The sequence below is a fragment of the Mobula hypostoma genome, chromosome 12 (assembly GCF_963921235.1).
Source record: "Mobula hypostoma chromosome 12, sMobHyp1.1, whole genome shotgun sequence".
NCBI lineage: Eukaryota > Metazoa > Chordata > Chondrichthyes > Myliobatiformes > Myliobatidae > Mobula > Mobula hypostoma.
Window position 1 is genome coordinate 36456462 of NC_086108.1, and position 17045 is coordinate 36473506.

Below are 17045 nucleotides of genomic sequence, written 5' to 3' on the forward strand. Positions count from 1 at the left end.
GGAGCCTCTTTTTGTGATAGCTTTCAAAGAAAATGTTTACTTTTTGTGGGTGTGGAGCAGAGGTTCCCAACCTTTTTTATGCCATGGATCCTTCCCATTAACTGAGGGGTCCTTGGACCCAGTTTGGGAACCCCTGGTATAGAGGGTTGAGGGGGGGCAACTTGAGCAACAGGTGAATTAAGGAGCTCAACACTTTCTCAAAATCAATGTAAGTAGAATGTTGCAAAGATAACAAGAAGCAAAGAATTGAATATTCCCAGTGGTACAATCTTTTCAAAGTAGACTTGGTACTTTGCTAATCAGATGTTCATGGAAAACATTGTTGAAATGGGTTTTTTTTTTTGCTCGATTGGATATTCTAGCAGTGTGTGTACTCTAGGAAGCACAAAAATCCTAGAATACTTCTGGCATGTTGGCAAAGTTCCTGGGTATTGAACAAGCAGAGAATGTAAATCTTTGAACTGTATTTGTTTTCAAAATTCTGTCTTTTTTCCTTTTTGCCATGCTAAAAGTGTTAGCTTTCACATTGCAATTAATTTGCATCTCAAAATGAAACTAAATTAGCCCCAATATACTGATGGATAGATACATAAAGTCATAGAGCTTCACACCATGGAATCAGAATCTTCTGCCCAGCTCATCCATGTCATTCAAGTTGCCACACTGAATCCCATTTGTTTGTGTTTGGCCAGTATTCCATGTTCCCTTAAATATTTTAAGCATTAAGAATGTATGCAAAATGAACTCACTTCTATTTCTTGTTAACCATTTAATAGTATACAAAAGGATCTTAATATGTATATGATCTTAAAACTAAGAGTTTATTGTTGTTTCTGATGTGTACCTTAAGCTGTGATCTTATTCTGATGGTTGTGGTTGTTAAGTGCTGCGTTTCTGACTGGACCTAAAATGACTGACAGGCTGATTGTTTAAAAAAAATTTTTTGATAGTCATTATAGCTACTTTTGCCCTAAAAATTAAAATGGATTGCAAGAAATGGAACATTATGTGTTTACTGTGTACCCATTATAACTAAAATGTTCAAATGCTCATTGACATACTGGATTCATTCTCCTTCATTCTGTGAAATTCATTTCAGAGTAACGTATAATTATTCTGATGTAATAAAAAGGAAAGTGACAGCATTTGATCCAAAAACAAATTCTTTGGTAGTGTTTCCCAAGCTATTGACTACCAGCCAGGTGGAGGTGTGGAGTGTCCATGGCACTTTGCATATCCTAATTAGTACCATGAAGAGATTCTTAGTTCCTTTAACAAGAATAACCAGAACTGGTTTGATGAGATTGACTATAAATTCAAAAGGTAATTGACTGCCATGTAAGGCACTGCTGGAGTGAGAACTTCATTTCTCAAGGATAAAGAAATAGCTCTACAGGGCATCTGAAAGCAGAACTCCAGCAAAAAAAAACCTGCCTTGACATGAGCACCCAGCAGCTGGGAGGACTCAGAATGGCTGCTCACAGAAGTTTTTGTTTTATGATGCTTAAAATCTCATTGAACAAATCGAATATTATTGCTGACTGCTGGGAATTGCAGGTACATGACTGGAAGGAATGTTTTGGGCTGATAGAGGAAACCATGAGTCAATGCATTGGAAGCACACAGAAACTCAGCAGAAGTAGTTTCGTACTCTACCCATCCTGTCAGTCTGTCAGGTGTCTCTTACCCTTGTGTGGACAAGTCTGTAGTTCCCACAGGCTTCATCAGTCATCTCAGAACTCATAAAACAGGAGCTGATGCAAAACATCCTCAATTCTAAGGAACTGCCCAAGAAGCTGTTTATATAGTTGGATTATCAAGTTCTCATATCTTGAATGAAGTCAAATGAATATCATTTTTTTTTGTCTTAATTCATTTTTGCCCACATTCATTACAGAGATTCAATACTAGTTCTTATGGCTATTATTTGTGCACCTGTTGTAATTAGAATTCTTGAACTGAGTTTTATGAGCCAAGAGTTGATGCATTTGTGGAGAATACCTTCCTACTAGTATGTTTATCTCATCTTCATTTCTAAAGTTAGAATTCATTGAGATACACAGCAGGTGTAGAGGACATTTAGTAAGCAAGGCATTGTCCAAATTCAGCCCTTCCTCCTGACTGTAAACCATTCAGCTCGTACTTCCAGGGATGTCAATATGTAGAGAAGTACAATGCACCCTTTTAATCTAAAGGTTGTGCCCATTTTTTGAGGCACCAACAAAATACATTTTGTCAGAAATGAATTACATAACTTGCTTAATCTATAAATTAGTATTAATGCTATGCAGCAAGGTATTGTAATCTGAATAATATTTGTTGTGTGACAATGTTTCTTTTTTTATTAACATAATAGGTACATGGTGAAGCACAAATCCCACCTGAGATTCTAAATTATCTGAAGGTCTCTGATTGCTGCCATTCATTTCTGAGAGGTTGGAGGAGTTCTACAAAAGACTCATCTGTCTTGGGACTAAACTGTTTCATTGGCTTGTCTACGCTTCTCAAGAACAGTGGCGTTACAGTATGGGTCAATCCGAATTGATCATATACAATACTTGTTGGATTTTTTTATTGCATTGGAGAATTGGTCTGCAAAAATTAGGCAAAGAATTGTGCTTATACTACCAGTTTTCCAATGGTAGATTGTCTTCTAGTCTGAAAAATCAAATTTGTATTTTATTCTATAGTGTTTATTTTTCAGACAGCACTTTTTTTTAAACATTACCCAATCCTTTTTTTTTCCCACCTCAGTCTTTTAAAGATGATTGTTGAGTGCAAACTGCAAATTCTATATCATCACTCTTGTGGGGTGGGAATTTCTTCAAACAGTTCTTCTCAGGTAGTATAAGAGGTAAGACAGCCATAGATGACATAGGTTGACTTATATTTTGTTTGTGGAAAATATTACTACAAAATTATACATGTAAGAACAACTCTCTTGGGCTACGATGGATGTTGAACAATCATTTGGTTATTGTCAAGAATTTAGGCAGAAGAATAAAGACATAAAAGAGATCCGTTATTACTTTTATGGAGAGATTAATTGAAAGTCCTGAGCTATAGAGGATCGTCTAAAAAGATTAGTAATAGTGGTCTAACTTTGAAACCTATCATCTGTACCTGGTGTTCCAAGCACAAATGTGAAAACCTGATAGTGTATTTCAAGTTATGTGTTACAAATTTCTCAGAAGTCCATCTAGTGCAGACATAGAAATGATTAAAAATCCAGTTGTGCTGCTTGCTGACGTGAGATAAATATATTACATAAAGTATCATTTTGTTACTGTTTTCATTACACTTCCATCAGTGTATTGAAAGGGTTCACATTTATTTCCCTCTTTAAGAAAAGGCAAGGGATTTTTTCTTTGGGCAGAACCATCATTCATTCAACCTCTGAAATACAAGGAATACTTGTAGGGAGCTGATGACAGTGAACATTTTTTTTAAATTAATGTCTACATAGTGCATTCAGAATTTGATTTTATAAGGTATGGCTCATTGTGATTCATGACAGGAGTAATGCTGATGCAATGTATTTATTGAAATAGTGATCATAAATAATAAAACACAGCTGATAAGAGTATCCATTGGCTGAGTTGGAAAATTACCTAAGGGTATTGTAAAATACTCTTTGGTGATAATATCACAGCTCAAGGGAGAGCCAAATATGCAACTTCTTTCCAAATAAAATTTAGTAGCCTATGATTTGAAAAATAACATTTTGGCATAGTATCTGATTTTAGCATCAGTACCTATTTAAAGCTTTTTATAATGGTGCAGGTACAAAATCATTTGGCTTCTTTGTGCCACACCCAGGATTACCGTTCTCATTAGCTTGTTGGACAGGGAATTAGTTCTACCCAACAACATGCCTTACAGCAAGAAGGAATCCTGCTGCTATATTTGAAACCCAATCAAATAGATGGAATTTTGGTTTTAACCACTGGATAATCTGAAATAAAGTGTCAATAGTACTGAAACTTGAGGGGAAAATCACCAGTTGCAAAAGATATTTATTTGGTATGAATGATATGCTCTAGAATTTGAAACAGCTTTGATGTATTGAGTAATTGTGAAATTGTTCAATGTCAAATGCCAATCGCAGTTCAGTTCAGTGAACAATAAGCCTGAATAGCCATTGTCAATATGCTGTCTTTTTAGTGGAGCTGAATGTTACACTGCTCTTACCTATTACTGACTATGTAATAGACCAAAAATATATCCCACCTACACAGGTTCAATGAAAAATCCAGTTTATATCCAAACCATTGTTTTTCAAAGATTGTTTAAATCACACATTAAAATGTTCCATTTTATTAAAGTTTGAACACAGCTGTTGCAAGGTAAAAGCAAATTAAATTTAAAAAGGAGTTGAATGACAACGTTCACTTCAGCATTAATTTGCCAACTATAATGTCCTCATTTTGGCCCCTGTTAATGCCTTATTGTTTGGGGGAGCAATAGCACAGATGTCACAAGGAAACAGGTGCAAAGTTAGTTTTTTGTAAAATTGTCGACCAAGTATTATAAGCTTGGGGGGAAATGTCACACTGCTGTTGGGATGATATGAATGCTGTGTTCAACCCTGCAGAATAAATAGGTTGATACTTAGCATTGCTAGTTATGATCATTTTCACTTATTTTCCTAATTCACTTCCTATTTCATCATAAAAGTTTTACAATTTTCCAATTTAAAAATTAGAAAAGTTGACAAATTTAATTGCATACTTTGTTACTTTCAGATTGCAAAAATAATGCATTGCACCTTAAAACATACATATGAATTAAAGGTGATCAGATATTCACTGTATTTATCAATAATCATTGCACCATCTAAACCTATGTAACTATTATTTACTTAGTATAATAAGGATTGTTCTGCCTTTCTGTCAATTGTCCATCAGAAAAAAAAACATGCTGTTTTAATTATTTAATATACCAGCTGTAATAGTTCTGTTAAATTAACCTCTTTGGATTTTATTAATGTTTGCAATATTAATTTGTTTTCTTTCAACTGTCTCATGCAGTAGTTAAATTAATGTGAATGGGCTATAACAGCAGATAGTGAAGTGACAGGTCCTGTTCATTGTGGCATATTGTCTCCTTTTTCTAGTTTTTAAATTCAGAAACTTTGTATCTATCTCTGCCTTTTTGGTTTGTACTGAGAGATACACAACTAAAGGCTCTTGTTTTCACAAACAGGGTTTTTTTGTACCAAGTGATACATGTAGATAGCACCCAACACTATCTTTTTAATCAGAAATGCATAAATCTACCATTTTAAAGTGGTTTTGGTGCAATTTTCTAACTGAAACAATTTTAGCAGTTACTTTATTGCAGTTGGTGTGTGATGAAGTCATACTTGTGCTATTGTAGCTCAGCACAAATTAAAAATGACCAAAAATAGAATCAGTGCACATGCGCTATCTCTCTTTCTCTCCTCTCTCTCCTTCTCTCTCTCTCTCTCTCACTCTCCCACTCACTCAAGTACTCTCTCACGCACTTGCCCTCTCACTTGCACTCACCCTCTCATTCATACATTCTTACGCTCTTCCTCTCCTGTCATTCATGCATTTACATGCTCTTCCTGTCCTCTCACTCATGCACTCACTCTCCCTCTTTCTCTTACACACTATTTGGGGAAGAGAAAGGGTTTAAAAGAAATGGATTTTTATTATATAATAAATAAAATGGTGAAAAAAACTTTAAAGTTTTTTTAAATTTGTATTTAACTTGTGTCATTTCATTTGTAATGTCTTAATTATTTTGTAGCAAATTGGTGTTTAACTCTAGACTTCAGTATTTAAACATGTGAATATTTTTATCTAATCACACATTGTACTCTTTTGCATTAATATATATTACAGCGACTTTAACGTAAGCACACATTTACAGTTGGTCTTTATGTTATGAGCATGTGATATGGCAGAACAATTTATGGATACTGCCGAGTGGCTCTAAGTGGGGTACAAGGAGACCAATATTCTTGAAGGCAATTACGCTAGAGCTGTTGGGGATAGTTAAGACTATTTCTTGGCTTTCAGAAGACGGAGCATTTGGTATACAGGTAGATACAGCATGTAGAGAGACTGTGAGGAAAGGTAGGCTGTTCTTAGGGCAAAATTGCAGTTTATGGGATGAGTTAAGGTGTGTATTTTAATGCAAGAAATATCAGAGTATCAGGAAGAAGGGTGATGAGCATGGGTCAGTACATGGAACTGTGACATTGTGCCGTTACAGAAATTTGATTGTCACGAAGGCAGACGTAGCTGCTGGATGTTCTAAGATTTAGAGGGAGGTAAATGAGGTGGGGGGAGGTGGTCCCATTGCTAATCAGGGATAGTATCCCAGCTGCAGAAAGGGAGGATGCCAGGGAGAGATTGTCTACTGAGTCAGTGTGGGTGAAAGTCAGAAACAGGAAGGGAGCAATCACTCTATTGGGACTATTCTATAGGATCCCCTTTCACAAACAGCAACAGAAACACAGGAACAGATCGAGAGGCAAATTTTGGAAAGACGCAAAAATGTTGCCATGGGTGTTTTCAACTTGCCTAATATTGATTGGCACCTCTCTAGCATAAAAGGTGTATAAGAGGTGGAATTTGTTAGGTACGTCCAAGGAAGATTCCTGATACAATATGCAGACAAACTGACTAGAGGAGAGGTCATTCTAGACATGGTGCTAGGTAATAAACCAGGTCAGTTGTCAGATCTCTTGGTGACTGAATATTATGGAGCCAGTAACCACAATTCCTTGACTTTTAACATAGCCTACCTTTGACAGGGATAGAAGCAGATGGTATGGGAAAGTAGTTAATTGGGGGAGAGGCGAATTGTGATGCTATTAGCCAGGAACTTGGGAGTGTAAATTGGGAATGCATGTACTCAGAGAAATGCATAACAGAAATAAGATTGTTTAGGGAGCACTTGCATGCGGTTCCAGATAGGTTTTCCCCATTGAGGCAGGGAAAGGATATTGGGGAACAGGAACCATGATTGACAAGAAGAGGCTAATTTTAGATGGAGAGCGTTCTTCCTGGAGGTAGGTCACCAGTGGTATCACATAGATCTGTTCTTGGAACCTTGCTCTTTATAACTTTCATAAATGACGTGGATGAGGCAGTGGAAGAGTGGGCTAGTAAGTTTGCACAAAGGTGGGTAGAGCTGTGAATAGTGTAGAAGGTTGTCATAGACTACACCAGGATGCAGAACTAGGCTGAGACTTGGCAGATGGAGTTCAGCCTGGAAAAGTGGGAACTGATTCATTTTGGAAGGTTGAATTTGAAGGCAGAATTCTCAACAGTCTGGAGAAGCAGAGGGATCTTGCGATCCATGTCCATACAACATTCAAAGCTGCTCTGCAAGTGGATAGGGTTGTTGAGAAGGCATATATTGTGGTTGGTCTTCTTTATTTGGGGGTTTGGGTTCTAAAGCCGTGAGTTAATGTCTATAAAACCCTGGAGTAACGTATTCAGTTCTGCTTGCTTCATTTGGGAAAGATGCTTAATCTTTAGAGAGTGTGCAGAGGAGATTTATCACAATGCTGTCTGCAGTCAAGAGGTGACTTGATTGTGGTGTACAAGATGATAAGAGTCATAGATCAACCAGAGACTTTTTCCAATGGCTAATATGAGGAGGCATAATTTTAAGGTGGTTGAAAGTAAGTATAGAGGGGCTATTTTACATAGAGAGTGGGTGAGTGTGTGGAATGCCCTGCCAGGGGTGGTAGTGGAGACAGGTACATTAAGGACATTTAAGAAACTCTTAGATAGACACAAGGATGATAGAAAAGTGGAGGGCTATGTAGGAGGGAAGGGTTAGTTGGTTAAAAGGTTGACCAATATTATGGGCCGAACGACCTGTACTATGCTATAATGTTCTATGCAGAACATGACATAAGTAAATCATCTTGAATGTTGAAACATAAGCTGTTATTGGTAGTATGAATTTAAGACAGACATCATATTCCTCCCTTGCCAGAACAGTGACTTAACAAGAGTCCTGCCTCCTCAATAAAGGAGCTGTATCCAATTTTCGATGAACTATAATTTAATGCTACTCTTCACTTAATGCTAGTGTAAACATCCCTACTGTTTATATGTTAATCATAATGATTGCTGTGAAGATTATTTTTTATTTACTTGCATTCTGAGCATGGTGCATAACAGTAATAATAGGAATATGAATAATCTGATTAGATAGCACCAGACAAAGGAAACAACTTCTAATCTTTCTCTAATCGATCACATTTCAAAAGTCAGGATTGCTTATTGTCAATTCCAGTACACAAGTGTAAAGGAGAACAAAGTAATTGTTATTCTGAATCCAAAACAGCACAAGAAAAACACACAGTAAGATGAAGAACACAATGGCTAAAAAAACAGTAAGTATGAATGGCTTATATACATTGATGGTATGTACATAAAATGATGCAATGTACAGTAGTGCCTTTATGTAAGGTGACTGACAGGAAATGATAAAGTAGTAGTGGTTTGGGGGGGGTGGAGGGGTGGGTTAATGGTTAGAGGTATTGATTAGCCTTACTGCCTGGGGAAAGTAACTGTTTTTGAGTCTAGTTGTCCTGGCATGGATGCAATGTAGCCTCCTCCTTGATGGGAGTAGGGAAAACAGTCCATGAGCAGAATGGGTGGGATCCTTCATGATATTGCTGACCATTTTCTGGCACCTTTCTGTATATGTGTCCTTGATGGGGCGTAGGTTGGTGCTGGTGATGTGTTGGCAGTCTTAACTACCCCTTGTAAAGGCCTCCTGCACACCATGGTGCAGTTTCTGTAATATGCAGTGATGCAGCAAGTTAAGATGTCCTCTGCTTTGCATTGGTAGAAGGTTGTGTGCGTAGGCCAGCTCTCTTCAGCCTTCTCGGAAGTAGAGGCATTGGTGAGCTTTCTTGATTCTGTACAATGTTTTCTGGGACTATGAGAGGTTGTATGAGATGTGCACTCCCAGGAGTTTGACACTGTTTGCAGTTTCCATTGCCGTGCCACCGATGTAAAGAGGGGTGTGAATGATGCAAATTCTCCTGAAGTCAATAACCATCTCTTTTGTCTTTCTGACAATGAGGAAGGTGTTATCTGCCCAGCATCAAGCCTTGAGCTCTTCCATCTCCTCTCTGTAGGTCCATATATGATTGGGATCCCTTGTATTCTCACAGCTGAGGCTTTCTGTTCTGACAAACTTGGGCACCTCAGCAGACTTCTTGCTTTTCTTCTGAACATCACACACATGGGGTAAGCAAGTTATTATTTTAAATGACACAGAGATCAAGTAATACTCTTATTATTGTATACTCCTATAATTACAAATAAAACGTTTCTTTAATTGAATAATCACAATTAAATTAGGAAATGTGTGTAGGGAACATTAGTTGACACCATAACCCTGAGGTTGTGGGTTTCAATACATCTCAGAAGCTATTATAAGCAAAAAGATGCAAAAAGATCAACTAGTAATTCCAGCTACTGCCTTTTTGCCTGAGCTTGGCCTGCAGGCTATTCAGCAGCTCCCTGCCCATGAGATTCTCACTTTGCAGATTAAGACATTTTAGAATTCTGGTTATCTGGCTGCTTTGGGAAATTGCAGTCATCGTATTTCTAATAAGTACTGAACATTTTGTGTAAACATGGATTTTTCTAAGCCACATTTATGCAGCATGCCTGCCTTAAATGTTTTGCCCATCTCCTAAAATGCAAGTTGACATGCAAAGATATATTCCCTGGTATAAGTACTGTGAAATTTTGTCAGCTAGTAAGTAATTGATAAAAGGCAGCAGAGGAGATGATATGTTTGGTAATCCCATATATATATATACCTGAACCTTTTCCATTCAATCTGTACTAGATTAATTAAGTTGTTTATTTGGAGGCTTTGCTGTTCGTTGTGGTATTATTACCAAATGCGGTTGGTGTGTCAGCTTTGTCAGTGCTGGAAGTGAATGAAATTTCTGAAATAGAGAACAATGCACAACCACGAAGAGCATACAACCTTTTTTTAAAAAAATTCTGTTTCATTTTTGATAAGGGGTTGTGCGATTTTTCAAAAAATTACATTGCATTTGAAAGTTGGCTTAACCCAGAGTATGAAGATATTATTTCCATCGCGGGATATCTTAAAGGAATTTAGTTCTTATTTTTAGTTGCCCTAACAATATATACAAAATAAATTTCTTCTGAATGATATGAGCTGTAATAAGCACACAAATTCATCATGAGGTATAATATTCAATCTCTGGTCTGTAAAATGGCAGATCAAGGTATGGTTATTCCAAGCCCCTGGGTCAATCTAAGCTGCTGCTCCTGATCATTACCACATCTTGGAGCTGCATTAGGTGGTACCCCTGAACATAGTCAAGCATCTTTTCCTTCAGACCATAATAAAAGGCAGAACAACAAATTACATTTAAATTTGTTTCAATTACATTCCCTAATGTGCGGGCATTCTGAAATAACATGAGTGTCCCTGTCAGCCACCTCTCAGAACCATCTAAATGGTAGTTATACTCCAGAGGATATACAGAGAGTCCACTTATTAAAGAACCTGCAATTTATGGGTATTGCTCTTCACCACACTGTCAATTTCTTGGAGCTGTATCCGGTCCCCTCACCACCTATTCATTCAGTAGTAGCATTTGCTGTTCTTTGTATTATGGCATGCCCTTTTGCGAGCTGGCTACAGTAATAGCTCCAGGGAAGAAATCAAGTGCCAGAAACTGTATGGATTTGTAAGTGATCAACTGAGTATTGCTACAATGAAATAGTCACCATCCTGCATTGAAGAGGAAAGGCTAACAGCAGGAACTTATGTTGTTTATGGGACATTAGTTTTTTTTAAGCTTGAAAATTGTCACTACAGAATTAAGAAAGATGGTGACATTGCTCTTGGGGTAAAGTTTGTTTAATATTTGCCATTAAAGATTTGACAAAAAATACATGCCATTGGTCAATTTGACCAGTGGTGACACATATGTCTGAAATTTCTCATATTTACACTTACTACCTGTGAAAAATAAATAGATGAATGCCTCTCCTGGAAAAAATAGCAAGGGGTGAATAAGTATAGGGTGGGTGGGGGTAATATTTTAAGGAAGCTCTTAATCATCTATCTGATAGTAAACTTCAAGATTACTTTGATTTTTTTTTCATTCACATATCAGAGGAAGAAAATCTAGGTCCAAAAGTTATGGGAAAATAATGAATTCATGGCATAAGTGGGGGAGCTGACTTATTTCGATTCTCATTTTGTTGGAATTAGGACATTGCATTACTTCCTACTCCATACCTCATTTTCCTAGAGTTTCAGAACTAAAAGACTCCCTATCCTCATTCTTCACTTAACCATACAATTTATAATTTTGAATCTAAACAAAGATTCAAACAATGTTTCATAATGATCTTATTTTGTCTGCCCGTCAGTTTTTAAATGACTAATATCTTGCAAATCAGCATCTGACCATTGATTTTGTCTTCAAAAGATTTGTAATGATGAAAACTGATACAATTCTTCACACTAGATAATTTATATTTGGTCATGAGTGATAAAGTTCAGGAGCGGAGCTTAGCACAGTGTGAAGCATTTTAGGTTTTATTAAAGTTATTTTAAATGGGCATTTTAATACCAATTAAAAATTACCATTGAAAACAAGATAATCCAAGATAGAAAAGAGTATTTGTACCCAAAACAATTATTGATACAACTGCAGCAAAATGCAGGTAGATGCTGAGCAACTGAGAGAAAAGCGATGATAACCAGTGGCATAGCCAGCTTGATCTTATACTTACTCAAAAAAGTGTGGAAAATGGCCCAAGAGCTAGAGGAATAGGCATAATGCATCATAATTATTTAAATCTTTCTAAAAGCTTTGACTTCTGCAGTAACTGATATTTGAACCACATTTAAAAATCTAAGCACAACAGCAATGTGAAAACTAGATTAAATTTACTCCTTCCAGAGCCCTGTGTTGAATTTGCTGCTCTCTGCAGTTTGTATCTTTTCAGACAGATCCAACTCGTACCTCAGGAACTCTCAATATTTTTTTCCACAACAAATGTTTCAGTTCTTTTTTCATAGGTGTCATTGGTGCAGAAACTGTCATTGTTTTGGTATTTCTCCTTGTTCTTTGATCTATTTTTGACTTGGACTTTGTTAAATTGATAAAAGCACCACTTAGAAAGAACAGGATTATTTCCACCTTGTTCACAGAAATACCTTGGATCCTGACAATGGATATGCACCTATTTCTTTATAGGGTGTATTTTCTGCCAGTTCGTATCAGGGGGTTTTATGAAAATGAAAAACAAACACCTATCTTCAGTGAAGGTATAAAGCATGGTACCTTCGTGCAGGATTTATTGAAGAAGGAATGTTTTAATAAATAAATAATATCCTACCCTTCAGGGAAGCTGTACCATTTGTGGCTGGAACAAACCAGCTTATTCTCCTTGCTGAAGTCCTGATCAAATGATTTATCTTGCTGGTCTAACTCTGGTGCAAAGCAATTACAGTAAGTAGAAAACAACATCTCAGCCACCACTGGTGTCAAATCTGCTGAGAAAATCAATTTGTATATTTTTTTTAAATTGGTATCATGCAGAATACTTCTAACAGATAGTGACGATCGGAGTATATAAAAATTGGTTGAGTTTTAACTTGTAACCCTTGAATTAAGACTAACAGTGTCATCTAATGGAAATGCAGTATAGTTTGTTTTAAGGGTCTGTCATTATAGAAAAAAAGGAGGGAGAGAGAAACCGGGGAATTATAGACCGGTTAGCCTAACGTCGGTGGTGGGGAAACTGCTGGAGTCAGTTATCAAAGATGTGATAACAGCACATTTGGAAAGCGGTGAAATCATCGGACAAAGTCAGCATGGATTTGTGAAAGGAAAATCATGTCTGACGAATCTCATAGAATTTTTTGAGGATGTAACTAGTAGAGTGGATAGGGGAGAACCAGTGGATGTGGTATATTTGGATTTTCAAAAGGCTTTTGACAAGGTCCCACACAGGAGATTAGTGTGCAAACTTAAAGCACACGGTATTGGGGGTAAGGTATTGATGTGGATGGAGAATTGGTTAGCAGACAGGAAGCAAAGAGTGGGAATAAACGGGACCTTTTCAGAATGGCAGGCGGTGACTAGTGGGGTACCGCAAGACTCAGTGCTGGGACCCCAGTTGTTTACAATATATATTAATGACTTGGATGAGGGAATTAAATGCAGCATCTCCAAATTTGCGGATGACACGAAGCTGGGCGGCAGTGTTAGCAGTGAGGAGGATGCTAAGAGGATGCAGAGTGACTTGGATAGGTTGGGTGAGTGGGCAAATTCATGGCAGATGCAATTTAATGTGGATAAATGTGAAGTTATCCACTTTGGTGGCAAAAATAGGAAAACAGATTATTATCTGAATGGTGGCCGATTAGGAAAAGGAGAGGTGCAACGAGACCTGGGTGTCATTGAAAGTGGGCATGCAGGTACAGCAGGCGGTGAAAAAGGCGAATGATATGCTGGCATTTATAGAGAGAGGATTCGAGTACAGGAGCAGGGAGGTACTACTGCAGTTGTACAAGGCCTTGGTGAGACCACACCTGGAGTATTGTGTGCAGTTTTGGTCCCCTAATCTGAGGAAAGACATCCTTGCCATAGAAGGAGTACAGAGAAGGTTCACCAGATTGATTCCTGGGATGGCAGGACTTTCATATGAAGAAAGACTGGATGAACTGGGCTTGTACTCGTTGGAATTTAGAAGATTGAGGGGGGATCTGATTGAAACGTATAAAATCCTAAAGGGATTGGACAAGCTGGATGCAGGAAGATTATTCCCGATGTTGGGGAAGTCCAGAACAAGGGGTCACAGTTTGAGGATAAAGGGGAAGCCGTTTAGGACCGAGATTAGGAAAAACTTCTTCACACAGAGAGTGGTGAATCTGTGGAATTCTCTGCCACAGGAAACAGTTGAGGCCAGTTCATTGGCTATACTTAAGAGGGAGTTAGATATGGCCCTTGTGGCTACAGGGATCGGGGGTATGGAGGGAAGGCTGGGGCGGGGTTCTGAGTTGGATGATCAGCCATGATCATAATAAATGGTGGTGCAGGCTCGAAGGGCCGAATGGCCTACTCCTGCACCTATTTTCTATGTTTCTATGAAAAGGACTTTGCACAACATGCTGACTCATCCATTGAACTTACTGTGATATTGTTTTTTGTTCATGTATTATGGGATGATGGAAGTTCCCATTCTACTGAAATGCACATATTTATTGCAGCATCGTACCACTTATTTTCTCACTCAAGTGTACTAAAAAATTAAATTAATGTTCACTCATTTAGATTACTAAAATAATTGTTTTACAATAAATCATTACTTCAAGTAAGTAAAATTTCAGGCATCTCCAACATATTTTTACTAAATTCAATTCATGGCCATAGTACAAAGGAACCCTTCAGGTGACTGCTGCGTATTATCTTCAGCCGACTTCTGCTATTCTTTAAGGGTACCATTAAAGTGCATTGTGTAGGAGAATTGTCATTGCAGCCCAAGATTGAGCAACTGATTTCTCTTCATGTAGTGACTCTGAGATCCTATCAGATCAGCTAGCTACTCACAAGGACTGTTCCTTCTAATTGCCTCCATTGGGTGTCCAATTGTGGAAAGATTTGTCGTCCCTGAGTGATGACCACTGGATATGCATTGAAGAGAGATCAGATGCACATCTCAAGTGTTGATAGAATTGGCTGTATATTTTGATCATTAATGTAGTGTGTATTCACTGTTGAGGGTTACATTGGTAGTGAATTTTTAGTTCCAATAATTATTGCACATAGCAAAGAAGAAACATATAATCCCTTCTGTTTTGTGGTTTTCCAGATAATTGCCCATAGAAATGTGTTTTTGATTCCCATTGTTTTTTTCCTCCAAGTTAGTGCGAAGTAGAAAAAAAATGTCAAGACCTTTCAGGACCTTCGTATAAGTCTACAGTTCTTGCTATCTTGGTTTGAAAAAAAGATCCTACAGTGGATAATAAAAACGCTGAGAGGATCACTGTGGTCTCCCTCTCCCACCCCTCCCATTTGTTACAATTACTGGGAGCATTGTATATGTAAAGCCAGAAATATTGTTGAGGATCCCTACTACCCATCCCACAATCTTTTTGACCCATTACCGTCAGGAAGGAGCTACAGGAGCATCAGGACAAGGACTGCCAGACTGGGTAACAACTTCTTCCTTCAGGCTCAGGCTGTGAAACTAATGAATACCCTACCGCCAGCGAGGTCTCATCATGAGGACAGTGAATTGTTTACTGTTTACCTGTGCTGCACTTTACTACATGCATTTTGAATTATATTTTGTCAACTTATTTATAGTATACTATTTTGGTTTATGTGCTGTGTGGGTGTACAGTGGTCTGGTGGAAATTTTGTTGTGTGTGTATATACTTTGGTACATGTGACAATAGTAAACCAAGTTACCAATTCAAGAAGACCGACTGTTTAGTCATTCTCACATTATTGTGTGCGGTGCTGTGCTTCATTAGGAGTTTGAGGAGATTTGGTATGTCACCAGAAACTCTTGTAAATTTCTGTAGATGTGCAATGGAGCACCTTCTGACGGGTTGCATCATAGCCTGGTATAGAACCTCCAATGCACAGCATTGGAAGAGGCTTGTAGACCCAGCCAGCTGCATTGCGGTCACAACCGAGGGTCTCTTCAAGGGCGGAGCCTCACGAAACCGGTAACTATGATTAAGAACCCTCATTATCCAAGACATGCCCTCTTCTCATTACTACCATCAGGGAGGAGGTACAGAAACCTGAAGACCCACACTTAAATGATTCAAGAGCAGCTTCTCCACTACCATCAAATTTCTAAATGGTGTATGAATAATCCATGAACACAACCTGGTTGTGTTTTTGCACAATTTACTTCATAATTTATTGTAAAAGGGTGTATTCAGATACGAGTATTTATTTTCAATTGAGGTGGTTTGCCAAGAAATAACTGGTGAATTCCTGTCTTTGAAATAATAGTTTTAAAAATCTCGTCCTCTTACTACAATCTAAAAGCTTTTAAGGAATGCGAAACAAGTCTTTACTGATTAGTAAATCCTAGACTGATGAAGAGCACTAAAACTGGAAATTAGAAAATTTTTCTTCATACATGAAGATTACTAGAACATTTTACCAGAGAAGAGCGATTGGATGATTTGTGCAAAGGGAGAATGGAAAGCATATAGTGAAAGGCAGATGATGAGTTTCAGTGGTTGTATTTAGAAAATCTGGTATGAACAATGGCCAGAATTAACCACCTTCTCAGCTGTATTTGCTGAGATTTTTGTCAGTGTCAGAAACAGCCCTGCTCTGTTTGCATTCATTCTTTCACAGACATTCCTGTGTAGGCATTCTTTCCCTACGGTTTTTGTATTTATTTGTGTCTTCTGTGCTTTTTGCATGCCTAGCTGTTCCAACGTTTCAGCTTTTGCTTAAAAAAGCCAATCCTTCTTGATGTTCACTTCCTTGGGTACATCACATTGGGATACACTGCTGTCATTTACTTCAATATACAAGATGCAGATTTATTCATCATCGAAATGTACAGCAAAACGCTTCATTTTGGGTTAACAACAAATACACTTAAGGATGTGGTGGAATAGCCCGCAAGTGTCGCCACATTGTCCAGTGCCAATATGGCATGCCCACAGTACTCAGCAGAACACAACGGCAAAACTTGCCCCTTCTACCCACCCTCCCGTGCACATACCCAGTCCCCTACCCATAGGATAGGCCATCTTTGGCATCCGGTGGATCCTGATTCACAGATATTGGGCCGTCGACTTCTCCAGTGGACCTGGTTCGCAGGCTTGGAGCTCCAGTCATCGGGTCTTCACTTTCAGAGCTCTGATCGATCTTTATACTTTATTGTCGCCAAACAATTGGTACGATCATCACAGCGATATTTGATTCTGCGCTTCTCGCTCCCTGAATTACAAGTATTAAATATTAAAAATAGTAAAAATTAGTAAATATTAAA

General features: G+C 38.0%; 1 protein-coding gene across 1 annotated transcript in view; it reads left to right on the plus strand.

Annotated features, from left to right (window-relative positions):
- The window catches only part of cdc73 (cell division cycle 73, Paf1/RNA polymerase II complex component, homolog (S. cerevisiae)), a 341062-nt gene extending 334888 nt beyond the window's left edge, over positions 1-6174 (plus strand). Inside the window, exon 17 of the mRNA XM_063063850.1 lies at positions 2357-6174. Within this exon, the coding sequence (XP_062919920.1) occupies positions 2357-2393 (37 nt within the window). The 3' untranslated portion in view covers positions 2394-6174. The remainder of the gene's footprint in view (positions 1-2356) is intronic.
- The last annotated feature ends 10871 nt before the right edge of the window (positions 6175-17045 follow it).